The 27,560-nt window shown below is 40.1% G+C and overlaps 1 protein-coding gene across 2 annotated transcripts in view; it reads left to right on the top strand.

Annotated features, from left to right (window-relative positions):
* MAP3K7CL (MAP3K7 C-terminal like) overlaps positions 1–27,120 on the top strand; it is a 39,423-nt gene extending 12,303 nt beyond the window's left edge. For both annotated transcript variants that reach the window (XM_044251042.1, XM_044251044.1), the window contains 3 exons: positions 3,271–3,332; positions 14,722–14,837; positions 25,959–27,120. In XM_044251042.1, the coding sequence (XP_044106977.1) occupies positions 3,271–3,332; positions 14,722–14,837; positions 25,959–26,139 (359 nt within the window). In that variant the 3' untranslated portion in view covers positions 26,140–27,120. The remainder of the gene's footprint in view (positions 1–3,270; positions 3,333–14,721; positions 14,838–25,958) is intronic.
* The last annotated feature ends 440 nt before the right edge of the window (positions 27,121–27,560 follow it).

Here is a 27,560-nt window from a genome sequence, read left to right as displayed (position 1 = left end):
ACCCCCAAAACCTTTAAATTATTTCCTTTATATTCTAATATTCAAAAATTCTGTAGGATACACTTTGCTTGGTCCATTAAAGCCCACAGGGGCATTTTGAATAATGAAGCTGATGAATTACTTTTTAAAATAGTAATATACTGGGGCACCTGGGTGGTTCAGTGGGTTAAGCCACTTCCTTTGGCTCAGGTCATGATCTCAGGGTCCTGGGATCGAGTCCCACATAGGTCTCTCTGCTCAGCAGAGAGCCTGCTTCCCTCTCTCTCTCTCTGCCTGCCTCTCTGTCTACTGTGATCTCTCTGTCAAATAAATAAATAAAATCTTTAAAAATAAAATAAAATAAAATAAAATAGTAATATATTAAAAAACATGATAAAGTGATTTGTCAATTTAGCAAGAGCCTGACTACTTGCCTGGTACATCATAGGCATTCAATGACTATTTGGTAAATAAATATATTTCAATAAAAATGTACTTGCATTCTGATTTTGTCGTATTATAACTGCTCTCCTTTAAAAAAAAAAAAAGCCAAATTTGCCCGAGAGAGGTCTCTTGCATACCTACTGTACAATCCACTTTGTGCCTCTGAATTTTCAAAACAAATCTAACTGCCGTCAGGAACTCTGATCCAATGTCACTGTCAAAATGTTTTACAACGATTTGGCCAAATGTTGGTGGAACAGCTGTGCTACTAGTCTGCTTGAATCATTTTCCTTCTTTCCTTTTGGCCCAATCCTATGATTCATCATTCTGCTTTTAGAATACTTGCCTATTTTTAAAACCAGTCAAAGAAGGCAGCCACTGTTTAAAAGTAAACACACCGCACATCAACTCAGACCAGCTTTGTAAGCGGCTTCACAAGCCCTGAAATTTCTGGCGGGCAGGGACGCCTGCTGAACCAGATGGCCTCGGGCAGTGAAAGGCAGCCCTTGCTTCCAGACTCGGTCATCTCCTTACATCTGTCTTTGGTTTTCTTATTTCCGCTGCCGTTTCCTGCTTGGATTAATCCAACGTGAACCATTCTTTAACCAAAGTTTTATCTTTATTTTGCTCAACATCATTACAACATCTGTTACATGTTTCTATGTCAGTGAGTTAGACTTTTTTTTTTTAAACTCAAGAAATCCAGTCTTAAGCCATGTCAAAATTATCAGCATGCTTACTTATAAGTGCCACGGTTTGATTAGATTTCTATAATGCACTGTATTAATTCCAGGTCATATCAGAATTAGCTACTTACTTTACTATAATAAAGCAATTGAATAACTTTCTTCTTTTTTATAACTTAAGCAGGAAGGTATATGACTTCATAGACAGCAAGGTAGATTAAATCCCAGGAAGCCTTGAGCTCCCTTCCTGGCTGACTTTTAGGATTCTGGAAGGCACTATCTATTCTGGTACTTTACAGAAGTGGTTTCTCCTTCTAACGAGTGCCTGTTCATCTACAATTATTAGGGTTGCGGTGCCAACGTATAAGATGTTCCCATTGACCTGTGCCAAGTTGTTCTGGCCTTGAAGTCAATGAACTGACATAATCATGATGTCCGGCTTATTGATATTTTATTGAAGTACATTTAAATCTGCCTTAGACCCAAGTTAGTTTTACAAATGATAGGTTTCATCACGACGGCTACCTGTAAAGGGTCAGTAGCAACAAGTGAATATCTCTGCTTTTTGTCCAGCTCTTTGCCGATGAAGGGATGGACTTGAAAACCACAGTATCTGGAGGAAGTTGTCATTCTGAGTAGGAAGTGAGCACTCAGAGGGCCGGGGGCTCAGATCTCCTTGGGTCCTCTTGATGCAGTCCTCCAGCCCGCAGCAAGGATCCTGGGGAGATTTCTCCATTTCTCCATGCTCTGTGAAGCTGAACAGTGTTAGTGAACCTGCGGGCATCTCTCGTCTGGCATAGGTACAGGAAAAAGGGGATTCAAATTTGGTGATGCATTATCATTGTCTTAAGCCACTTAAACGGAAGTATTCTTATATGACTCTTGACTAAAATATACCAGAGGCTATTAACTGCAGTGACCCTTGAGGTGCTTGGCAGAGGCAAATACTGTCCTCCTTTGAATTCTCTTTCTGGTAATTATCTTTGATGCCTTCAAAGAATCTTACTGCCTTAGAAGCCAGGAGCTCTTTGAGTGCTGTGTTTTATTCTGGACTCTGCTTTCAGCAAGTCGGGAGAGGAGACGTGTTTCTTCATTGGGTACGGCCCATAGTCGTGCTCTTGTTCAAATAGAACAGCACAGTTTTATAAACAGATTGGGTTATGAGAGTGAGAACATAAAAGCCAAGAACTTTCTTTTCTTTTGTTACAATGTAAAAGAGATACTGCTTTTAAACGATTCTTTAGCTTGTCTTTTGTCTTATTCTCAGAGTTGTCTATCTCGGGTAGGTGTTGCCAACAGGGAGGGGACAGGAATGGATGGCCCGGCAGAGCCAGAGTCCATTTGGACAATGGAGGTTCTGCTGACAAGGGGCTGTCCTCTTGTAGCGCAGCTGGGTCCCAGTTTGTTCTTGAAGACATTTGGGGGTGATTTGAATATTTTAGGCCAAACTCCTCTCGGGTTTCCTTGGATGCCTCTGAGAACATCTTTGGATCCAGCAACACCTGCCCATTGCCAGTCATCAGTTAGGGCGGTTGGGGTCAGAGTGCCCACAGCTCTATTCGCTCTCCCACATCAAGGCAGTGCACGGGGCCTCCGGTGGGGACTGCTGCCTCCTGCGCAGGGGAGAACCTCTCTGACTGGGTTGCTGCCTGGTGGTGGTGGTTTGTGGTAAGGACATCAAAGCTTGCCAACTTCGGAGTCACTCAGAGTCGAACTTCTATTTTTCACTAACACATTCTTCTGTCCCATTGAGGTTGCTCTGGTCACCTCATTAGCGCCTTGTTAAAGCACTTTCTTGCATACCAGGGAATCTGGTTTTGGCTACTGTGAGAATTTTGAAGGACAAGCAGTGCTTCTCAATTGTAGAGCCACCAGACTGAACTGTGGAGGATTCTGGTATTTGCAGAATTTTGGCCGGGTCATCTATGCTCTCCAGGCTTCTGTTTGTATCAAGAATGAACAAGATTTCTTTCTTTCTTTCTTTTTTTTTTTTTTGTATTCTCTGTGGCCCTGCCTGAAGTGATGAGAATAATTAAAGCAGTATAAATTGATGATTTAATTGTATAAGTCCAAAGATGGTGAGAACGGGATCCCCCACCACCCCCCACCTCAGGAGAGAAAGAGCTCTATAATGAAGAATCCTTTTATTTTCTTATTTTAGATGATACACCTTCTGAAGACGCCATTCCTCTGGTCTTTCCAGAATTAGACCAGCAGCTACAGGTAAGGATATGTTGAGAGTCTTTCCTTTTTCCTCCTTAGCTTCACGGATGTAGTGAATGGACACGTGGCCTCATTGAGAAAGGACGGACTTGGAAACAGTGTGGGGAGCTTCCAAGTCAAGTCATCCAGGCTTCTACTTTTAGAACTCCAAAGTCATGCAACTCGCATTTAACCTCCCTGTCTGGGTATCTGGCTATAGCACCAGAATATCAAGAATTTATAGTGTAAGCAAGCACCTACTTTTTAAAAAATTTCTTTTCAGTGTTCCAGAATTCATTGTTTATGCACCACACCCAGTGCTCCATGCAATATGGGCCCTCCATAATACCCACCACCAGGCTCACCCAACCCCCCACCTCTCTCCCCTCCAAAACCCTCAGATTGTTTCTCGGAGTCCACAGTCTTTCATGGTTTGTCTCCCCCTCCAGTTTCCCCCAACTCACTTCTCTCCATCTCCCCATGTCCTCCATGCTATTTGTTATGCTCCACAAGTAAGTGAAACCATATGATAATTGACTTTGCTTGACTTATTTCACTCAGCATAATCTCTTCCAGTCCCGTCCATGTTGATATAAAAGTTGGGCATTCATCCTTTCTGAGGGAGGCATAATACTCTATAGTATATATGGACCATATCTTCCTCATCCATTCGTCCGTTGAAGGCATCTTGATTCTTTCCAGTTTGGCAACTGTGGCCATTGCCGCTATGAACATTGGGGCACAGATGCCCCTTCTGTTTACTACATCTGTATACTTGAGGTAAATACCCAATAGGCAAGCACCTACTTTTAAGGAGTTCTGGAGCCTGGGAACAGGGCTGGTCCCCACCTTCTTTAGCTGAGAATGTCTCTGTACCATGGCACTGGTTGCCCATTTTGAATTAGTGACTAGGGGCAAACTGTGTGGAGGGGACTTGTCATGGATGGGGGGTGGGGGATGGATAGGAGGCTTCAGAATCATCTTTCCTCTCCTCCACCTGCAGCCCCTCCCCAGTCCTCTGTCAACTTTCTGTAGAATATAATTATTGTAAGTTAAACATTCTGAATGCTGTGTGGTTTTGGTCCACAGAAAAACTATTTTGTGTGCATAGTTACAGATGCTCTTATCAAAGATATCCCATCTTAGTACACCAGAATCCTTTGAAAGGAGCTGACTTATGACATTTCAGTTTTCTTTAGATGATATATGGTGATTCCAGGCGAAGATGGCTTTAGGAAGAGGCTCTGCCCAGAAGACGTGAATATTGGCTGTGGGTCAGATGTGCTCTTGAGCACCTCACTTTGCAGTCAAACTTAGACAAACTGAATAGGGGCACACAGATATTTACTTAGTCACTACTTTTTTTTTTTCCCTCTAAGTATGGATTTTGAAAGCCTTTAGGAGGGATCTGCATCCTCTACTTCCTATCAGGCCTCATGTCCCCCATTGTCTTACACCCCACAGCTTTTCCTATTTGCAGGGGTGACTGGTATACTGACATCATTCACATTCATGACCCCCAGTCCTGAACAGTCCTCGACTGAGGTGGGAAGAACCAAGAATGAGCCCTTGTGCAACCCAAACAATGTCCTTTTTGATGGGTTCCGGTTCTGATTTCAGTACCCAGTGCACTGAGTTAAAAATCTAGAAGTAGCCAGGTCAGATCAGAACAGCCTGTGTTCCAGTACTGGAATGGTCTCTTCAAAAAAACAAAAACAAACAAACAAGAACCCAGCAAGACTCCAGCGTGACCAGGCTGCTTGGAGGAGAGTCCTCCTTCTTACCTCTGCCATGGTCCTGGGCATTGTCACAGCCCTCCAACAGAAAGTCCTCTGAACAGACCGGGATCCCTTATGCAGAGATTACTGGACAGCGCCGGAAGTGGGAGGGTTATGCTGATCACCACACAGTTGTCAGAGGACAGAGCTGTTCTCCTTGAAGATTTCTTCTGTGGCTATCAGCCATCTTATCTCCTCCTTCTCCTGCTCCCCATGCAAGGTCTTCAACCCAGCTCCCCTAGTTCCTGATAGCTAACATCGTTCCAATGTCACTTTTTCTCATCATGGAGAACGATTCAGCCCTCAGTCTGCTTTGCTGCCCGATGTATTCTATACACACAACTTTCCCCACTTTCATCCTGTCCTCGCAAAACGGCTGTGCACGTGCTACTGGTGTTAGAGTTGGGATTATAACATAAAACAAGATATTTCTCCTCCAAGTCCCAGTTTTTTTTTTTCTTATTTTATTGTCACCTCAAGGTTATTTCATTAATTATCATGGCAGCTAGGTGAAAATAACGAGTATACATGTTTAGGAAATAAAACAAGAAAAACATGTTTAGGTTATGGTCTCCATCCAACAATGGATCATTAATTCTACTGTTTTTTTTTTTTAAGATTTTATTTATTTATTTGATAGAGAGAGACACAGTAAAAGAGGGAACACAAACAGCAGGAGGCGGAGAGGGAGAAACAGGCTTCCGGCTGAGCAGAGAGCTGGATCCCAGGACCCTGGGATCACGACCCGAGCCAAAGGCAGACACGTAACAAATGAGCCACCTAGGCGCCCCATTAATTCTACTTTTTTTGTATGGACAATTTTTTTTTTTTTCCTTTGGGAACATTGATGGTCTTCCCTGTTTCACAGATCATTCTTTAAAAGATATTCATAGCGCCCTTGGCAATTCTCTAGACATTTTTCTATTAGAACATCTCGAGATCCATTTGGATTTTATGGTTTTAATTCTGTTATATATATGTATTATATATATATATATATAATATATATATATAGGAAATTAGAAAATAATCCCATAGAAAATAATTAGGAAATAATCCCATAGAAAACACTGAAAATGTCTGCATTTTCTTCCCTATATGCATGTTGAAAAGTATTTTATCATTCATTGGCTGCTGTGACCACATGGAAAATATAGCCAGATACCTTGGAGCTTTATTATGGTATCTTACTTTTATTTATTTGCTTTTTTTAAGAAGACTAATAGCCATCCAATAAGATGCTTTATTGGAAATATATATATATATATATATATATATGAAATTAGGTCTATTTAGTTATTTTAATCCAATGAGACTATTTCATCTTCATTGATCCTTAACAAGAGAAGCAGTTGAGATACTACTTTCTGACTCATGGGTTTTGATCCCCCAATTCCCTACCCTTAAAATATGGTATTGTTTTACATCTTCATGAATAGAGGGAACAATCCCAGCTTCACACCTAAAATCATTTAAGTAAGTGCTTGCTTATTGAGTGAAGGATATGATTGAGTTTGCTATAAACATTTGCCAGTTGTCCATGTCCTAACCATTTGGTTAGGGTCCCCTTTGCCTGGGGTGGTAACCTACTACCTTTATTCTATACTCCAGGGCATGAATGACTCAAAAACAAAATGGTGGGAATTGAGAGGGGGGAAAGCTAAGACAAAAAAAATCACATCTAAAACTAGATTCTTCTTTCCATGCTTTGCATAAGCGTATAAATTTAAGGCATTCTGCAGCAGGAAGTCTCTGTATTGAAAGCAATGAAAATGCTTTATGTAGGAAAGGAGCAATCCATTCTGTGGAACAGACCATCTTCACAGTCAGTGTCATGGGCTTTCATCACACAGTGATGGCTCTTGGAATTTTACCGACCATCATAATCCTCTATGGAAGAATAAAAGTTAGGTTACAAAGGCAGAGGAAGTGCCTTGTGGTTGTCACTATTTGCCCGAGGATAAACCGAGTCTTCATTATCTCTACAGGAGCCTTCAAAACTTGCCAAATGAAAAATAAAGGATGCCAGGTGATTACTGCCAGCGCTATTCTCTGCATAGCCTCAGATTTAAATCCCACCGTGTATACAGAGTGTCGATAGGCAAGTGACGTTTCCCCACAGATAATCTCATGTGAGCCTCGCTATAATCGTGTAAGCTAACTATTATGTCTCCACTTTAGAGATGAGAAACCCAGGGCCAGATTTTGACCTGAGTAAATTTGCTATTTCTGACTCGATCTGGAATTCTGCATCTTGGTAGCTTTCTTTCCCTTTTAGCTTTTGGGAAACCTGTGGACTGCTTAAATTACTTTGATAGGTAGAGGGGTTTTTTCGTTTGTTTGTTTCTGGTTTGTGAGGTGGCCCTAATGTGGTTATAGGACAACGTTGTGAAGCCGGTTCTGACTTTCTGATATCTCTTACGCATTCTTGTGTTGTTTATAAAATGGAGCTAGAAAGTAGCTATTTGGTAGACACTCTCTCACCAATTTGACCCCCTAGATTTTTCTGTTGCTTTGCCAAGAATGTGGACATGTTGGAGCATGTAATTCATGGTACTTCTATTTTCACAGAACCCAAAAAAAGCCCTATGCAAGAATAGCCGTGACAAACATTTCTCTTGATGTCTCTATTAAAGCAAAAGGTTGGGCAAGAGACTTTGGGGTAAGGTAGGTGTTAAAAGGAGCATCTCTTTATAATGTTTGTTTGTGGGCCTTAGGCCTCAGCGAGGGGGCAATGGGTAGGTTGATTCTATTTTATGCAGATTCCTTTCCTAGAACTTGGTTTCTAAATTCTCTCTGGCTATTAGAGGCAGTAGTTGGGTAGAGCTGGTTTAGCACACAAAGTCCAAAGAAAGGAGGCTCAATTCTATGTCCACTTCTAAGAATGATTAAAAATCACTTTTTTTTTCTCTAGGCTCCAGTTTCCTTCTATTGGAAAACAAGGGTATGCCCAACCTCCCTCTTTGTTCTGAAGGATGGTCTGAGTTGGCATCACGTTTGTTTTAAAATTTAACCATATTGTTGTGTTTTGGAGATCGTTGTTTGACCTATAGATGACCCAAAGCTGAGCTGTAATCTGGTCTTAATTGCATTGCAGTGAAGAATGTGCTTTCATAATCAGGTAGAGAATATGGTAACAAGTAAATTGTAACAAACTTCCTTAATGGGGAATTATAATGGCTGGAATAGGGACAGTGGCATTAGATTGCCCTGAATTTGGATCTCAGCTACGTACCATTTTCACGATTTGGGGCATATTATTTACTTCTTCTAAACCTTACTTTTCTGAACTGCAAAGTGGAGACAATATTGATCTCACACTGTTGTGAGAATTAAATGTGGTAATGAGTAGATCTAGCACAGTGCTTGGCAAAATAATTGCTCACTTTGTGTTAATTTCCTTCTTTAGTGAAATCTTTTTTTTTTTAAATGAAGTATTTAAGAACTAGTAATTTATTTTTGTATGTGTAAACTGACAAGAGAAGCATCTCTTTGGATATTTGAGTTAGGGATACAGGTTCTGATGCTCTCTTCTTTCCATTAAGCTAAGATACTTTGAAAACAATATGGCTTTATTTTTTAAGCCAAATTGAGCAAGAGCTTCAATCCTTCCTAACGTCCTCTCATCTACTCTGAGAAGACAGTGACAGGTGTCTCTGTGGTACACACTGAACTTGCCTTTTCTCAGACAGAGTCTAGTAAGTCCAGAAACTGATGTCACCTCCACAAATAAACAATTTCCTAGCTTCAGTTGTGTGCTGTAATATCTTGTTATCCGAGAAGTCTCTCCAGAAATTTCTTTCAGGTCTTATTGTCATTGCTTGATATCTTGGAAAGGAAAATGAGAGCAAATGGGGAAGTCTTAGTATTCTGGAATCCTGCTATGCTGGTCTTGAACATCCATCTGGAAACGCAATTAGGAAATAATCCCATAGAAAACACTGAAAATGTCTGCATTTTCTTCCCTATACGCATGTTGAAAAGTATTTTATCATTTATTGGCTGCTGTGACCACATGGAAAATATAGCCAGACACCTTGGAGCTTTATTATGGTATCTTACTTTTATTTATTTATTTATTTGCTTATTTTAAGAAGTCTAATAGCCATCCAATAAGATGCTTTATTGGAAAGCTTGAGGCACTCTTGAGTAATCTCTCCTTTTAATATTGCTTACATTAATAAAAATGACTTAAATATCCTTCATTTCAGTTCTATAGAAGATATGCAGTACAATGACTAGTGTTGACTCTGGCCATCAGGTAGATACTATAGAAGTGCCAATTCTTAAAATATTTTCAGAAGTGTTTTAAATTCTAAGATAACAGAGTTTTCAAATATTGTGATTAGTCCTGATGATTTTTTTTTTCCTTTTAGTTTTAACAAATTGTACCTTTTCATTTGGGGACATTAAAATGCAACATAAATTCAAACCAGATACCTCCACCCCTCCCGCCCCAAATAAAGATAACACTGAGATTCAAGGAATAAATAAAAAGTCTGCTCAGCAACTGTAGAATATTTAGCTTCCTAAATATAATCTTCTGTGTGGGAAGCTGGGAGAGGAAAGTTAAATTCTTACATTTTTTGAAGTAGATGGGGCCAGTAGTATTTGAAGAAGCCAAGTAGAAAACGGAAGCACTCAAGTTGGCTTTGCCCCTTGCAGAGAGAGATGCTTGGCTTGGTTCTTTCCCACGGGGCGCTTTCCAGAGGACGGGAATCCATTTCAGAAGGAGCTTGCTATAAACTCCCAGGCAGAGAGCAGAGATGGGATGGTGTGGCTCAAGCCAGCATTCTTGGAACAGGAGCCTGCGGTTTCTCTCTTACTTCATCTTGTTAAATCTGTCCTGTTGATTGGGTGGATACCAGGGGTAGTAGCGATTCACTCACTGTGTGTGTAATTTAAAGCCCTTACAAGTTCCATCCTCAGGCAGCTGCGGGTTGGGGTGGAGAGGAGGATAGGGGGTGAATGTGGAGAAAGTGCCCCCTCCTGGGCTCTGACCTCATCCCAACCTCAATGTGGGTCTCCGAAAAATGTGCTTCAAAGTTGGCTTGAGTTGCTATTAGGAGAATATCTTGATTTAACCTTCTTAGACCTGCTGTACTGTGATTAGGCTAGATACCAAAGCATTAAGGGAGTCTGAAGGGTCGTTTCTGCGATTCCACAGGACACATGCTCTGGTGCATGAAGAATACCTTTATCTTTTCACTTTCCAATCAAGCATCTTTGGACTCCTTGTCTTTGGGATGCAGTAGTTCATCCTTTAGGCAGGAGTGTGGGAGAAATGTATCCAGAGTGTGGGAAGAGGTAGTAATTATGGATAAAATAAGGAAATTTTTTTTCTCCTAATGTGAAAAGAAATTCACTGTCAACATGAAGAGTTTATTTATTCTTTGCTTGTTCCCAGCGAATGACGACTACAAAAGCCTCTCGGACGGAATAGTCGAAACGAAGCAATGAGCATTAAAGCAAAAATATGTGTTAATTTTTATTCCAAGAAACTAGTAGAGGGGCGCCTGGGTGGCTCAGTGGGTTGGGGCCTCTGCCTTCTGCTCGGGTTGTGATCCCAGGGTCCTGGGATAGGGTCCCGGGATAGGGTCCTGGGATCGGGCCCTGCATTGGGCTTTCTGCTCGGCAGGGAGCCTGCTTTCCTTCCTCTCTCTCTTCCTGTCTCTCTGCCTACTTGTGATCTCTGTCTCAAAACAAAACAAAACAAAACAACCAAAATAAACAAAAAAAATTTTCAAAAAAAATAGCTAATAGATTTTTTTCATTTCGTTACCACCAGTATTGTCTTACATTATTTTTTAGTTTTCAGTGTGAACATGTGTTAAATGCTATCTTTACCTATGCATGACTGATTAATTCATGAATGCCAGTGTTTCAAATATCACATGATATAAACCCATTGATAGCTCCATTTTTGCCCCAGAAACCCGATTCTTGTGTTTAAATTTTAAGAATCTGTTTCCTCAGGCAAACACTTTCATTTTATTCAATGAATGTTGGTGGTCATATGTCCGCTCTTATTTTGTGGGGTTATAAGAAGGTTAGAGAGAGTCACCCTCAGGGAAGACCTTGGGATGCTACACACACACAAACATGCAAACACAAGTGACAAGCAGTGACAGTGTTTTATATTGTACAGAACAAAATGTCATTACCTATAGGTATACTTTTTTGGGCGGGGTATAAAACCAAATATCTCTCTTTTTTGAAGATTTTATTTATTTATTTGACAGAGACAGAGAGAGAAGGAATATAAGCAGGGGGAGCAGGAGAGGGGGAAGCAGGCTTACTGTTGAGCAGGGAGCTCGATCCCAGGACCCTGGGATCATGACCTAAGCCGAAGGCAGACGTTTAACAATTGAGCCACCCAGGCTCCCCTAAACCTAAACATCTTAATACTCTTCATCAGAATTCGTGTTGGAATGGGAACCATATGTATTTTAAAAATGCTCTGATGAGTTTCTTTGGCTGGGATAAACGTCTAATGCCTTCCAATGACAATGCCTCCTGCTGCCAGGGGTACTTTGTTTTGTCTAATGACATTTAGGGTTTGTGGTGAATGACTGTAGACATAAAGGGATGAGAAACTTTAAGTTCCCTGGGGAGAAATCTGGGAAGGAGGGAGCATTAGGTTGCATATGAAGTGAGCCTCAGATAGCGAGTCCTTGCCACAATTCTTAGAAGTGAATCTTTGCAGCAATTCTTGGAAGATGAGTGGGGGGGGGGCGCAGCTGGGTGGCTCAGTGAGTTAAGCCTCTGCCTTCAGCTCAGGTCATGATCTCAGGGTCCTGGGATCGAGTCCCGCATCAGGCTCTCTGCTCGGCAGCGAACCTGTTTTCCCCCATCTCTCTGCCTACTTGTGCTCTCTCTCATTCTGTCAAATAAATAAATAATATCTTAAAAAAAAAAAAAGAAGATGAGTAGGGATAGCAGAAAGCTCTAAAGATAATTTTCTTTTTTTGCATTAACTTTTTAAATTTGTGGTGGAAACACATAGCACATTTTCTTGGTGATTTTTAAGTGTACAGTTGAGTCATGTTAAGTCTGTTACATTATTGTACAATTAACTTCCAGAACATTTTCATCTTGGAAAACTGAAACGCTATACCCATTAAATAGCTCCTCATTTCCCCCACTTCTCTCCCAGCCCCCGGCATCTAATGAAATGACTTTACAATGTTGTGGTGGGCTGTGCAATGTAACTTCCTTCCTTGCTTAAGAAAACCTACTCTATTGGTCTTTAATGCTTTCATACAAATTGAGGGAACTGAAAATGGTGCTGAGCTACATGCCAGGTTGGGTGAAGACGGAGCTTGTGGGAGCTGAAGGCTTGAAGTGACACCTGGCATTCTTTTATTCCCTGAGATATGGAACACTAAGTATTTTTGGCTTTTCCTTTTTAAATTGGCACTACTTTTTAATTGTGGGAAATCTTGAAAATAGTGTTATGTGTAAGAAGCATGATTATCCTCTAAGAGCATATGAGGATACGGAATCTATTCTGAAATTCTCCTTATCCTCAATACCCTTAGCAGCACGATCACACTACCTATACGTAATATCTCCAAATTTCCCACAATTAAGAAGTGTCAGTAAATCAGAACAGACAAAAAAAATTCCCACTAGTAGAAAGGATTGCAAAGTAGAAAGCTAAGGGGGGGAAAAGCACTCTGTTCTTCAGAAAATTATATATGTAAATGTATATTCTCTTCTTAAGAGAATTATATATGTGAACTTAAGAAAATTATATATATAACTTTATGACATAGTGTTGTATGTTCACACATAGACACACGTATATGTAACTTTCAGTTTTCCTTCTTGATCATAGCAGCCAAGGGCATTTCTTCCTGTACATGGCTACATTCATTTATTTCCTCTTAAGGACATGAACCCTGTGCACAGAATCCTAGAATCTTTTGGCTGTCACATAGGTGACTATGCTGATTTTGTGACTCAGGGACCTACAAGTGGTGGCAAGTTACGGAATGAGCTGAATATAGTCTACGTGATGTTTGTAAGGACAGGAAATAGGATGCGAGAGTCTTAGGGCTTTCAAGTGAGGACAGAGGATACAGATGATTTAATAGCAACTTGGCTAGGGTGCCCGGAGTAAATTGTTTTCATTCTCCTTACTGTTATACCTGGTAATCTGCCAGGGTAACAGGTGAAAATTGATGAGGGGGTGGTGATTTCTAGGACATAGACCAGAGGAGCCAGGAGTTCTGAATTCCTTTGGCAAGAGCTTTGTTTCATGGGGTGCATTATACTGTAATATTACTGGGCAGTACTTTTCAATTTATTTCTATAAAGAGAGATGATAATGGTTCCAACAGGCTGAGTTCATGTTGTAAATGTGTTCATGGGACAGAAGGGAAAGATGCTCCATAATGCACTTATTATTAGATTTTCCGTGAATTTGGATATGAAATGTTCCACATGGAGGTAAATTCCATGCAAATTTATTTCAAATTTTATTTCCTTTAGAAGACCTCTAATCAGAGACCTCATGATAAATAAGAGGGGTCATCTTATCTGTTGATCAGACTTTATAGGATTTTATAGAACTTCATAGAATTTCTATTACATCCTGGGTGGGGTTGCTAAATACAATACCTGAAGAAATCTTTGTCCTCAAAGAATATAAAGAGAGGAGAAAACAGGAAGAAATGCATCACTTCCTAATTTCTGAATATATTAGTGAAAATAGTACTTAGTCAGACATATACTTAGATATATAGACTATAACAAGAAAAGGATTCAACCAGAGAGCCCACCCAGCAATGAAATTGTTATTTCTGAGAGGTATATGCCATTTTCTGTGAATTATTGACTAGGGTGATTAAAACACTCTTTAAAAGACTCTTAGCTAGTGTTTCTTAAGGTAATGTTTTTAATAATATGTTCTGAAGTAAAAATTAGAATTACAAACTCAAGGAAAGCTTGTTCTTTAAAAAATAACTTCTGGAAAGGAGTAGGATTTTCCACATGTTAAGGGTTTAAAGGCTTTCCCTCCTGGCCTTTGTTTTCCTTGTGGATGAGAGAGGAAAAAAAGACAAAAATCCACATTCTCTTTGGCCCAACATGTGACAAGGATTGTTTCACTTGAGGTTTGGTTCTTTCATGGGGTTTGTTAATCCTTCATTTCCAGCCCAGCAACATTTCTTCAGTTTGTTTGCATTTCTCAGAAGAGAACCTTTCTGGTATGGCTACTCTATTCCCCAAGATGAGACTATGCCTTGGGGCTACAGGTGTAGAAAGCAAGGGATGATTCAAGCAGACCACTGAAATATTCCCCCGCCACTGCCCTTCTCTAAGGCGGAGTTTAAGATTTCTGGGGAGAAGTAGAGAATTATTAGATAACCTATTTTTACAGGCCTGAGAAAGCCCATGAACGACACCGGAAGGTGAACGTGGGGAAACGTCAGGCCACCTCCCTATTTTCAGTCTAGTAGAATCAGCCAAACTCTGTCCAGTGTTGACCACCAATGCTATTCTTACGCAAAAAAAAAAAAAAAAAAAAAAAAAAAATCCCTTTAATGGACATCAGTGGAGCGAAATCATTGATAATACATTCTGATGTGAAGAAATGGACTGATTTCTTCTTCTTGTTGTTTGTGAAGCCTCTGCCGCCTTGCCATGACTCCGCGGAATCCATGCAGGTGTTCAAACAGCACTGCCAAATAGCGGAAGAATACAATGAGGTCAAGAAGGAAATCGCTCTGCTTGAGGAAAGGAAGTGAGTACTGCCCCCCTGAACGCTCTTGCTTCTGAGTGCTGTCTGCTGGTCATGGCCCTGGGGGAGGCAGGGAAGGAACGGAAGGAACGGGCTGAGCTTGAGGGTCACAGGGAGGGAGGGGGGCAAGGGATAGTCTGTGGGTCAGAGGTTACTAGGCCACTTCCGTGGATATCATGCTTGATGACAGAAAAGATCCAAATGGGACTGCTGAAGACAAAATGCTTTACTTTATGGAGTACTGAGAAGAACAGTAGGAAGACTTCTGAGCAGAAACTTAAATTTTAAAAAAAATTTATTTTTTTCATACAGAAACTTAATTTTTTTTTTAAAGATTTTATTCATTTATTTGACAGAGATCACAAGTAGGCAGAGAGGCAGGCAGAGGGGGTGGGGGGGAACAGGCTCCCTGCTGAGCAGAGAGCCTGATGTGGGGCTGGATCTCAGGACCTTAGACCTGAGCCGAAGGCAGAGTCTTAACCCACTGAACCACCCAGGTGCCCCCAGAAACTTAAATTTTTAATAAGCATTTTTAGTTCAAGAAATTAAAAATACCAGAATACCACCCAGAGTCACACTGCGTTCCCCATGCATGTGCCCAAAGGCCTCAGAGCACTTTGGCTTGGAGGGAATTTTGATGATGCTTAATGGAGGAGTTCCCGCATCAAGTCAAGTACGGGAGCCTGTAGGACAGATCTTTGGAATAATGTAAATGTATTAGTCGACTAACTGCATTTTATAGTCCAGTAGCCTGAGGAGGTTTGTTTGTTTGTTTTAATATGATAGCTTCCATTACCATTCCAGTTCTGCTGTCGGGAATTATAGAATCCTAATAATTAAATTAATTAAAGCATTCTAATTTTAACCACACGTAGCTTTTTCTTGCAGAATTCTCCTCCTTTTAATTGCACTCGGTTCTACCAGTGTCTACCCCAGTGATCCCCATTCTTTCATGCTTTCAAAGCCTCAGACATCTGTTCACCCCAGCCCTGTTTAGCCCATCCTTATGTATTTATTAGTGAGATCTTTTGGCTAATATTTGCGTCTCCTACTACATGGTAATTGCTAAGTGCTTTTGATCCCTGAATGCAGGGAGAGCCAGGTGATGCTCACCGTCCTACTTCTGAAGCCAAGCACAGTACGTGGGCTGCAGATGCTGAATCAGGTTTTGCTGAGTGCCTGACATGTAATCAAAACACGTTTTGATTCCTTAACTTTCTACTTTGTTTCCACTTTCTCTTCCTGAAGTGATACGAGGTATGCATTTATTACCTTGTTTTTAAATCAAAGCAAGTGAAATATGCTTTGAGAAATTTATAAAATTCTTGGGACTCTTTTAAGATCCTCCCTGAGCTCCCCTCCCTGATCTGCCTCCCCCAGAATGGTGGTTGGACAGAGTAACATGGTGGGGAGTGGTATGGGTTGTAGGGTCAGACCTTGCACTTACTCTAAGAACTCTCGGTTAACAATCTTTTTCTTACTTCTTTCTGTGTTGTGCTTCCAACATAAAATCACCCCTGGGCTTATGGCTAAAGGGATGAAAAGATGTTTATGAGGACATCAGAAAAACACAACTTCCCCTCATTTATCTGAGACTTTGGTTTTGATCTGAGAGTTTTCATAAATTGGTTGGAAAGCTCAGATTGCACATTTGCACACACTCTGAGTCCTAAAAAAGCCTCTTAGAGGAGCTGAAGAAGCTTATTAATAATACCCATGGGGAAGTCAAAGGAGGACTTATATAATCAGTAGCCTGTAAGTGTATCTCCTCGTGTGTGTGTGTGTGTGTGTGTGTGTGTGTGAACTGTGCTGTTTAGACAGAAAAAACAGGTAATCATGTATCTATTTGTAAACACTTAAGATTGAAAGTATTGGAGGACTTGGCCTATATCAATTAATCCATGGGTGGCCTTTTTTTTTTTTTTTTTTGGCAACGCCAAATTCACCCACTAAATTGTATGTTTCGTAAGTTTATATTTTTGTGTGTTTCATTAAAAAAATAGGATAAGATGTACTGGTGACTCATATGGTCTTTTATTGAAAACATATCCTTGCTGTTTCTGCATAACTAATCTTATGTTTCCCCTAAGCCTGTTTGAACTTCGGACTTTTCTTGAAACTGTGATGTTATCTTTTTACCCTCCCCCACTTTCTTCTTAAATAATTGGCTAGATGTACAGCAAAGGCCAAATTCTTTTGTTATCTTTTTTCCTTTCTTTCTTTCTTCCTTCTTCTTCTTCTTCTTTTTTTTTTTTAAATAAAGCCTCCCAAATTCTTTTTTCTCCATTCCTGATTCTGCTATTTGGGATTAGGACCTGCTGCTTCAAATCCTGGTCAATGCAATATTAAAACTGGTTTCCCTGCCTATAGTTTCACATTGTTGGAAAAGGACACCACGTTCTTGGCCTGGCTTGTAAGCTCTAGCTCAGGATGGCCTTAGCACCCCTGTGGAATGTTCTACCTCATCCTTAGTCTTCAGCTATGTTGGCCTATTCACTCTTCCTGCTCCTGTGCCCTGGCTCACACAACAAGCTCTAGGTCTGGAGCACTGGGTCCTTCCTTTTTGGCTGCCCAAACGCCACTCTCAAGGAGATCTTGGCCAATATCCCTGCCCAACCAGGGCACGGGGTTCATCTCTCTTACTGGGTGAAAGAAAATACACCAGAATGGTTCTTTTTTTTCTTTTTTGAGATTTAATATTTATTTATGAGAGAGAGAGAGAGAGAGAGAGAGAGAGAGAGAGAGCAGGCATGTGCAAGCAAGCTGGGGGAGGGCCAGAAGGAGAAGGAGGGAGAGTCTTTCTGGAAGACTCCACACCGAGCACAGGGCCCAGGGTGGGGCTGGATCTCATGACCCTGAAGTCATAACCTGAGCCAAAATCAAGAGCTAGAAGCCCAACCAGTCGACTGAGCCATGCTGGAGCCCCTGGAATGATTTGGGGGGCATATTTGTGGGCTGGTGTTATCAGTAGTTATCTATTTAACTTTATGTCCTGACTTTCTGCCTGTGCAGAATTCCCTACAAACATGGTCACCTTTTAACATCTCTTTGTGTCCCAATCACCGAGCAGGGACACGTGCATAGAGTCAAACACGAGTGAGGGTGATTTCGAGTGACTAATTATAAGACATGGTAATACCCTCTATGTATACAAACACCGTAACAAATGTGTCATTTGTAATTTGTAGGGTCCATATTTAAAATACAGAGTCGATATCAGCAATAAGGAATTACTAAGATAAATTGTTAAAATAAGAAGTATGGTATATCTTTTATTTAATAAATAAATAAGACTGGTTCTCCAGGGGTTCCTGGTGATCACTGTTTTCATGAACACTTTAGTGAAGCAGAAATTCATTACATAACAGATATTTTCCTGGACATTCTTTGTGTTCAAGCAAGATAAATTAGGTCAAATGGATCTGAACCAATTCATTAGCTCTCTGTGTTTTGATGATTTGGATATGAATTTCTTTCCCTCATTTCATAAAGTGTGGGCAATTATGTTGTCTCTGGTGATTGGCCAGCATGAGCTAGACCAAGGAGAGATGCTCACTCAGGTATTTTAAAAAGAGTTTTTCTTTGGTGGAACCATGTGGGGACAGGTGAAGCTGAACTTCTCTCTCATCTCCAGAGGGGGTCACCCTGGATCAAGTTTGGGAGACTTTGCAGAGGCAAGAGAAGTGTTGATTATAACTATTATTTTAAATCATGTCTATTAGATAGATAAAGAGAGTCAAACATTTTCTTGGACTATAAACTCAGCATGCGATGAATTTAATTTAAAGAATCACTTCTGGCTTATTTGATGTATGAAAAGCTTGTTCTTACTTTTATTGGATTTTTTTTCCTTCTCAATTGAAAAAAATGACAATTTTATTGAAGGCTTTAAAAACTTACCAAGAATTCTGACATCTGTCCAGAATTCCTACTATAATTTCTGCCTCTTTTTAGGCCTTTTGAATGTGAACCACTAGTTTTATAAAATTGCATATATAATAAAATGGAATGTGTACATGCTTTTCTCAATAAGTATTGTAAACTTTTAAAATATAACACAGTCTTTTTGTAGATGTAATGGGAAAAAGTGAGAGGTAGACATTTTATGACTTCTGAAATTTATCACCAATATTTTGACAGCAAGTTAAAGTATATGATTAAGCTACAATTAGATCTACAACCAGATTTACAATTAGTAAAGGTGGCTTTGCTCCAGATAGGGTATTTTATCTTGTTCAAAGGAGAAACCATTTGTCTTCTGTATATGTGAAATGTGTGCCAGATGCTGGGGTATTTAAAAGATTGACTTAGAATGTCAGAAAGAGAGAGAAACTCTTAGAAAAGTCAGGATGAAAAATGTTACATAATTAAAGATAACTCTGGTTTTCGGTATGTTCCCAGAATTGTGTTGCCACCCTCACAGTTTTAGAGCATTTTCATCACCCAGGAAACAAACCTTGAACCCCTTTTCTCTCCCCCGCTCCAAGCCACTGGTCCACACTCATCTACCTTCTCTCTGTGGATTTGTCTATCCTGGATATGTCATATAAATGGAGTCATACAATATCCATTTTTTTCCGACTGGCTTCTTTCACTTGGCATGATGTTTTCAAGGTTCATCTATGCAGTAGTATGTAGCATACTTTTCATACTCAATATCCCATTGTATGGGCAGTCTGTATTTTATTTATCCACCCATCAGTTGATGGAAACTCGGATTGTTTGCCCTTTGGTTAAATAGGAACATCTGAGTACACGTCTTTGTGTGGAGGTATGTGTTCAGTTCACGTGGGTATGTGCCCCAGACTGGAATGGCTGGGTCATGTGATAACTCAATGGGTAATCTTTGGAAGAACTGTCAGACTGTTTCTAAAGTGGCTACACCATTTTATAGTCCCACCAGAAATGTATGAAGGTTCTGATTTCTCCATACCTTTGCTGACTCTTATTATGTCTCTTTGGTTATAGCCAGGCTAGTGAGGGCAGAATGACATCCCATTGTGTTTTTGACCGATGCTTCCCTGATAGCTGAACTTTGTTGAGCATCCTTTCATGGGCTTTTTGGCAATTTTTATGTCTTCTTGGAGAAATGTGTATTCAGATTCTTTGCCCATTTTCCAGTTGGGTTATTATGGAATTGAAAAAACTGTTATACCATTTTTTGTGGGTTCAGGCAAAACATAAAAATATGGGGATAACATAAAAATATCAAACCTATATCTTTAGATCTCTTTCTAAAAAGATTTATTTACTTACTTCAGAGAGAGAAAGAGAGAGAGCGCGCACATGAATGGAGAGGAGCTGGTGCAAGGGAGGAAGGAGAACAAGCAGATTCCCCGCTCAGTGGGAATCCTGGCACAGGGCTCAGTCCTGGGACCCTGAGATCATGATCTGAGCTGAGACCAAGAGTCTGACACTTAACCGAGTCACCCAGGACCCCCTATCCTCAGATCTTTAAAAAAATCATAAAACGGTGATTGAAAGAGCAACATCTCATTGAGGGAAACATATCAGGATGGGGAAAAGGGAGCATATGTGATTGGTAACAGCATTGTCTAAAAATAGCCCTGTTAGGATTTGTTTTCCGTCATGACATTTAGTTTGTTCTTTATTTTCCAATAATGATAGATTTTTATGTTTAACCAGAAACATTCATTTCTTTAGGACATTCCTGATGGTAGAGATGTTTAAGCTGTGTTCTGGGGAACATTTCAAAGATTGGGAATAGAGCGGGTGTCACACAGGGAACTGTCCAAAGACCAACCAGAGAAAGTCCTATCTGGTCGGTTTTACTTGCTTCACTTCAGGGTGAAATTTTCCTTGAAAAATGGTATCACAGTTAGAAAACATTGAACACCAAACTTCACTTTTATATTCCAAGCACTTAAAAAAATTCTTTGAAAAAATTTACACAGCCCCCAGAAATTAGCAAATTTGTTGTCGTAAAGCAATAGTAAATGGAGATATTTCTTCATAAGTGTTTGCAGTGCAACCCCGTTGCCCAGTACCAGTGTATGCCCTAGTCATAATGATTTGGGCCTTTTATGCCACCTAATTATCTGATGTTCAGTCTTCTATCTAGAATCTCATTCCTCAGTATCTCTCCTTCTAATCTCTGCCTGGAACCATAATAAAAGGGACAGAATATTTGCCACTTCTCAATGAGAGTGCCTTTTTAAGAAGATCTCCCTGGCCAAGGAAAGAGGCTCCAATCTTTGGGGGAGTAGAATGAGGAAAGTTTTGCCTTTCATCCATTCCTATTCCAAGATTAACTCTCTCTCTCTCTCTTTTTTTTTTTTTTTTAAAAGACTTTATTTATTTATTTGACACAGAGAGAGAGAAAAAGAGAGAGAGAGAGAGAACAAACATGCAGGAGCATTAGGCAGAGGGAGGGAGAAGGCTCCCGCTGAGCAAGGAACCTGATGTGGGCTTCGATCCCAGGACTCTGGGATCATGACCAGAGCTGAGGGCAGATACTTAGTCAACTGAGCCACCCAGGCACCCCTCCAGGATTAACTCTTTGTGGGGTGATCAATAGGGGAAATCTCCATTTCCTTTGGGGTCGTGGTTCTTAACTAGACCAATTCCTCAGTTCCCGACCCCTGGTTATTGGCAATGTCTGGACACATTTTTGGTTGTAATCATCAGGGGTGGGGAAAGATGCTACCGGCATTTAGTGAATCGAGGCCAAAGATGATGCTAAACCTTCTGTGATGCCAGTGAATAGAGCAGCCTCCAATAACAAAGAGTTTTCCGGCCCAAAAGATTAACTGTGCCAAGAGAAACTCTAGAGCAAATCTCACTTCTTCCTGCAAGAAGTGTTGCCCTTTGGCTCCCAAATGATGTAATACATTTATTTCTTATGCATTATTCATTTGTAGGGCTTCAATTACCACAGTCTAGACTGTGCTTTGCAATTCCATTTCAATAACATTGATTGTTCCCCCACCCACATAAAATGAAGGTAGATTTTCACATCCGTTTTCGCCATCTTGAGGCATCTGCTTCTTTTTTCCTGTGCATCAATGCTTGTACTAGAACACACATCTTTTAAGAACCACCAATAGTGCAGTCTAAATCACTATTTAGAATAAAATTCTTCCCATGATGAAGATAGTATTTTATCACATTACTATCCAGAACTCTTTAGCTCATTATGGCAAAAACATCTTAGATTTTGTCTTTTCCAAATAAATGTCTTAGTCATCTTTGAAAGTCCCAAGAACAATGGTAGTGGTCTTGCCAGAAACAGGTGAATTCATGTTTTAATTTTGGAGTTAGTTTCCACAAAGTTTCAAAGGTCTCTTCACTTGCACTTTCCCTTCCGCCATTTGTTGTAGTAAAAAAACCAAACCAACCAACCAAACAAAAACTTTTCCAGGCATACGGCGGCATAGGATGGGGATGGTAGATGATCTATGATGGACCCAAGGTCAAGGTCTTTCCATTGTTGAAGTACACCATGTTGGAAACTATATTATAGGTTCTTGATTTCAGAAATAGGATTCCATGGAGCACCTGGGTGGCTCAGTGGGTTAAGCCTCTGCCTTCAACTCAGGTCATGATCCCAGGGTCCTGGGATGGAGCCCCACATGGGGCTCTCTGCTCAGCAGGGAGCCTGCTTCCTCCTCTCTCTGCCTGCCTCTCTGCCTGCTTGCGATCTCACTCTCTCTGTCAAATAAATAAATGATATCTTAAAAAAAAAAAGGAAATAATATTCCTGTAATGATGGCCTCCTACCCCCTTATCATATTACACTGAAAGGAGTGCTAGAAATGATAAACACACAATCAAAGGCAGGGCCACATTTTAGCCAATTATAGATATTGATTTGTTCCTCAGATCATCTGTTTGTAAGATTGTCTCCATAGCTTGATGTGCCAGGTTTAATTATGATTTGCTAATGGATGAACATAAACATATCTATATAGCTATGTCTTGGACAGAAGACAACATACATTCTGACAGTACTCATTGAATATGTACATGTTTGCTTATCAGATACATCAAACTAATTTAGAAACCTGTCATTTGAGCCCTCTTGATTTCAGTAAGGAAGAAATTATTATTGACTTTCTCCAACACAAGAAAACTGAACTAGACCATCATGATCATTCCTTTTAGTTGCAAATTCTGTGATTTTGTGATTTATCTTTTCTTACCAGTTGAAACTAATAACAGATGTCCTGAGGAGTTTTAAGCAAGGTCAGATATGGAGCCACAAACATCGCTATTGTTATACCTGGTACTCCCAATTTCCAGACCATGATTTGAAAGCAAAACTCTATTTCGATGTGAATTATTTGTGTCACACAGTTCATTTGAGTTTTAAGTCTTATTAATTTCTCTAGGACAGTTACATAAGGAACTTTACTAATACTTAATTATTGACATTTCCTGCTTAAACTATGCTTAGAGGCAAAGAGCCATAAACATTTAATGAGAAGGATAGGTTTGATTTTTGGCTCTTTCTTATGAGTTAGGTGATTTTTTTCCCAGTAAGTTAAGCACTGTGCATTCCCATTTCCTCGTCTTTAAAATACACGTGAGGGGCACCTGGGTGGCTCAGTGGGTTAAGCCGCTGCCTTCGGCTCAGGTCATGATCTCAGGGTCCTGGCATCGAGTCCCACATCGGGCTCTCTGCTCAGCAGGGGGCCTGCTTCCATTCCTCTCTCTCTCTGCCTGCCTCTCTGTCTACTTGTGATCTCTCTCTGTCAAATAAATAAATAAAATCTTTAAAAAAAATACACGTGATTTGTCTCCGAAGTATCTTACTCTTTAATTATTCATTCAGCAAGTATTTATTAAGAGCCTTTATGTTCTAAATACCATGGAAAATTCAAAGAGCAATAAGAAACCTTGTGTATTTATATAGCAGTGTTCTAGCTTATCCTCCCTTTGTCCCCTTTGGGCACTTTCTTTCCAAGGCCTAGTTTTGATCAGTGGTCATCAAAGTCGGTGCACAAGGCAGTGCATGGGGTGAAGGACGACTATACAAGAACTTCAACTCTGATTTGTGTTTTGTCCATTTCCTGGGTAACTTTTTATTTTGATACTTTCAAACTTACAGCAAAGTTGCAAAAATGATATAAAGAACTGACGTATATCCTTTGCTGGATTCACTAATTATTCAAAGCTTCTCCAGTTGTACTTTATTAAATAGTCAACATTGCATACTACTGGTGTTCTCTCTCTCCCTCGTTCAGTGAGATGAGATATTTATCTGTCTGCAATCTATCTATCTAATCATGCCCCATTGCTCTAAATGCTTCAGTACTTCAGCATTTTCTAAGAATAAGGACATTCTCTCATTACCATAGTACCATAATTACAGATTAAGAATTTCAGCATTGATGCATTACTACTACTTAATCCATATTTAAATTGCATCAATTTCTGAACAATGTCCTTCACAGCAATTTTTTTTCCAGTCCAGAATTGTACATTGCACTTAGTTGTCATTTTTCTTTAGTTTCCTTAAATACAGAACAGTTCAGGCTAGCAATTTGAAGACTACAGGCTAGCAATTTTGTAAAAATTTCCATCAATTTGAGGTTGTCTAGTGTATGCATTTTTGGCAAAAATACCAGAAAAAGGATGTGTCCTTGGTGCCAGCGGTATCTTATTTATCTCCTTACTGGTGAGGTCAAGGTTGGTCACTTGGTTAAGGCAGTCTTCCAGGTTTCTTATGCTTTTACCTACAGAGAAGGAAATCTGACACATGTTTATAGGCAAAGAATTTGGTTAGACCTAGTTCAGGATTAATTAACTCACATAAAGGGAGTGGACCTGTTTTGGGTCGTCATGTTTGATGAATCTAAACATAGAATGGGAATCTACAGCTCCTTATTATGTGTATTTATATCAATGAATTATTTACACGCAATTACTGAGAACTGAATTTAAGAACTTATCACTACAAGTTCCTTCTGATAACCTTAGCCTACCTCCTGAATTCTAGAGTCAGGCCAGAATGAAACATAGATACATTGTTTGTTAAATAAGGCTGCACAATACACATAAGCAGCAGGGAAGGAGATGGAAAATAATATTTGTAGGAAGGAGTTGGATTCTTTAGTTCAAAGAAGTTTAACAAAGATTTGTTAAGCTCTGAAGCAGAAAACAAAGGAAGACAGTATTTGAATTTGGAAGACAAAGACAAGGTAAGAGACAAAATATAGTTCTACCCACAGGACAACAATCCCATCTTAAATAAGAAACTCACTTTTGGGTTTTTTCTGCCCTAAACTAATTGCAATTTTTGTGATCTGTTACATTCTTAAAAAAAATCACTTTTGTTTTGACCATTGAAGGACTCATTGAGCTTTTTTGGTCTCTATTTAGTATTTTGGAGGTGTCTGTTTGAGGTTCTAGAGTAAAATAAGGTGGCTAAAAATCATGAAGCTGGAAAAGCTAAAAGGAAGTCACTGGAAGCCAGTAGAGATAGTGAAATTCAGGAAAGCCAAAGGAAACGTTCTGCTTCCATTACGCTGTCGCTGCACCCTTTAATTTGCTTGCATTAACTCTTGTGCTCTTCTACTGGGTATTTACCCCAAAGATACAGATGTAGTGAAAAGAAGGGCCATCTGTACCCCAATGTTTATAGCCGCAATGGCCACGGTCGCCAAACTGTGGGAAGTACCAAGATGCCCTTCAACGGACAAATGGATAAGGAAGATGTGGTCCATATACATTACGGAGTATTATGCCTCCATCAGAAAGGATGAATACCCAACTTTTGTAGCAACATGGATGGGACTGGAAGAGATTGTGCTGAGTGAAATAAGTCAAGCAGAGAGAGTCAATTATCATATGGTTTCACTTATTTGTGGAGCATAACAAATAACATGGAGGACATGGGGAGATGGAGAGGAGAAGGGAGTTGAGGGACATTGGAAGGGGAGATGAACCATGAGAGACTGTGGACTCTGAAAAACAACCTGAGGGTTTTGAAGGGGTGAGGGTTGGGAGGTTGGGGGAGCCAGGTGGAGGGTATTAAGAAGGGCACGGATTGCATGGAGCACTGGGTGTGGTGCAAAAAACAATGAATTCTGTTATGCTGAAAAGAAATTAAAAAAAAAAAAATCTTGTGCTCTTTTCCTCACCCATCCCCTGGATCTTCAGAAAGGAGCTCATCGCCAAGCTGGATCAGGCCGAGAAGGAGAAGGTGGATGCCGCTCAGCTGGCTCGGGAATTCGAGGTGCTGATGGAGGAGAACCGGACATTGAAGTTGGCTCAGTCCCAATGTGTGGAACAGCTGGAGAAACTTAGAATACAGTATCAGAAGAGACAGGGCTCGTCCTAACTTTGAGTGATTCAGTGTGAGCATAGAAGGTTGGTGACTGTTGTGTGCTGGCCAAAAGATTTTTATTTTCAAGGGCTAGTGTGTAAAATTTTATTGTTCCTTCTTATTACCCACGTGGCAAACGTCTATAATGAATTTAATGCTTGCCAGATCGAGTTTGACAGAAGGGATATTTTATTTGAAATAAGATGATTAAAGCAAACCTATGGCCATAATATGTTTTCAGAGATCAATTATTCATTTCCAAAGATTTTTTTTCTTCTTCTTTAGGAAGATGTGATCACCCTGTACATCAGGGTACAAAATGAAGGAAAATAGAATATTGACTGACTCGACTAAGAATCCTGAACAGAATTGAGCCATGAAACAAACTAGTGAGAGGCTTGCCACAGGTTTATATCCATGTATCTTTAAATTTCACGTCTTGACTCTTTCAACTGTGCTCGGACGTGAAGTCAGAAATGTCTGCACACATATTTATGTTCACCAGAGTTAGGTTTAATCCCTCAATGATTGATTGTACTAAGAATAAATGGTTGCCTATCATAAAAGCTTTCTCATGAAAATATTAGCAGAAAGCATGTTTGTGCCAAAAACACATCTGCCAGTGCTAACTTGCTGTTGGAATAAAATGCTGATAAGGTTGCATTTCTTTCACGCCACGTTACCAACCAGTAAACATCTCTGCCTTTGCTTGTGTGTGTTCTGGGGGCTTGGGGGGGAATGGAAAAGTATGGTTTGGACATGACTTTGGTGAGTTCCCATAAAAACATCAGCAGAACTGTAACTATGACTTTGTTTTTGATTTGAGGAGATATTTTGGATCAGGAATAACAAGTAGGATATATGAATCAATTCAGGAATAAAATGATTTTTCCCTTGTTCCACCTATCACCGTCTTTCCCCAAACTGATCTCTTTGTTTTATGTCCATTTCTATTCATGTAAGTTCTTTTTCATTAAACATGAATCAAAATTGTCAGTCTGTATTTTGTCTCTTTCTGAGCTTCTCTTAGGCTAAAAATTAGTTGGGTTTGGTTACCCCAAGTCAGGCTGTGTTCTTAGTTGTATCTGAATGTGTGAAATAAGCAAGGAAGTCCCTGTTCTTGGAAAGACTGTGGTTTCTCGCAGGAATCATTCAGAGTTCTAATATTTAATATGATGCATTAATATCTTAAGGTATTTCCAGAAAACATAAAAAAGAATAGTTGATTATGCCAGTATGATGGTTGAGAAGAGACCAGCTGTTATGGGACAGGGGAAGATTTTACCCCGGGGGGACATGCGGCAAAGTCTAGGGGCATTTTGTTGTGGTTGTCATGACCAGGTTAAAGAGTTGCTACTGGTCTCTAGGGACTAGAGGTCAGTGATGCAAGGACAACACCCACCTACAGAGAATCATCGGCCCAATGCACCCATGAT

This window comes from Neovison vison, chromosome 6 (genome assembly GCF_020171115.1).
Source record: "Neovison vison isolate M4711 chromosome 6, ASM_NN_V1, whole genome shotgun sequence".
Lineage (NCBI taxonomy): Eukaryota > Metazoa > Chordata > Mammalia > Carnivora > Mustelidae > Neogale > Neogale vison.
The sequence above is the reverse complement of the archived record's forward strand: the minus strand, read 5'-3'. Positions and strand labels throughout refer to the sequence as shown.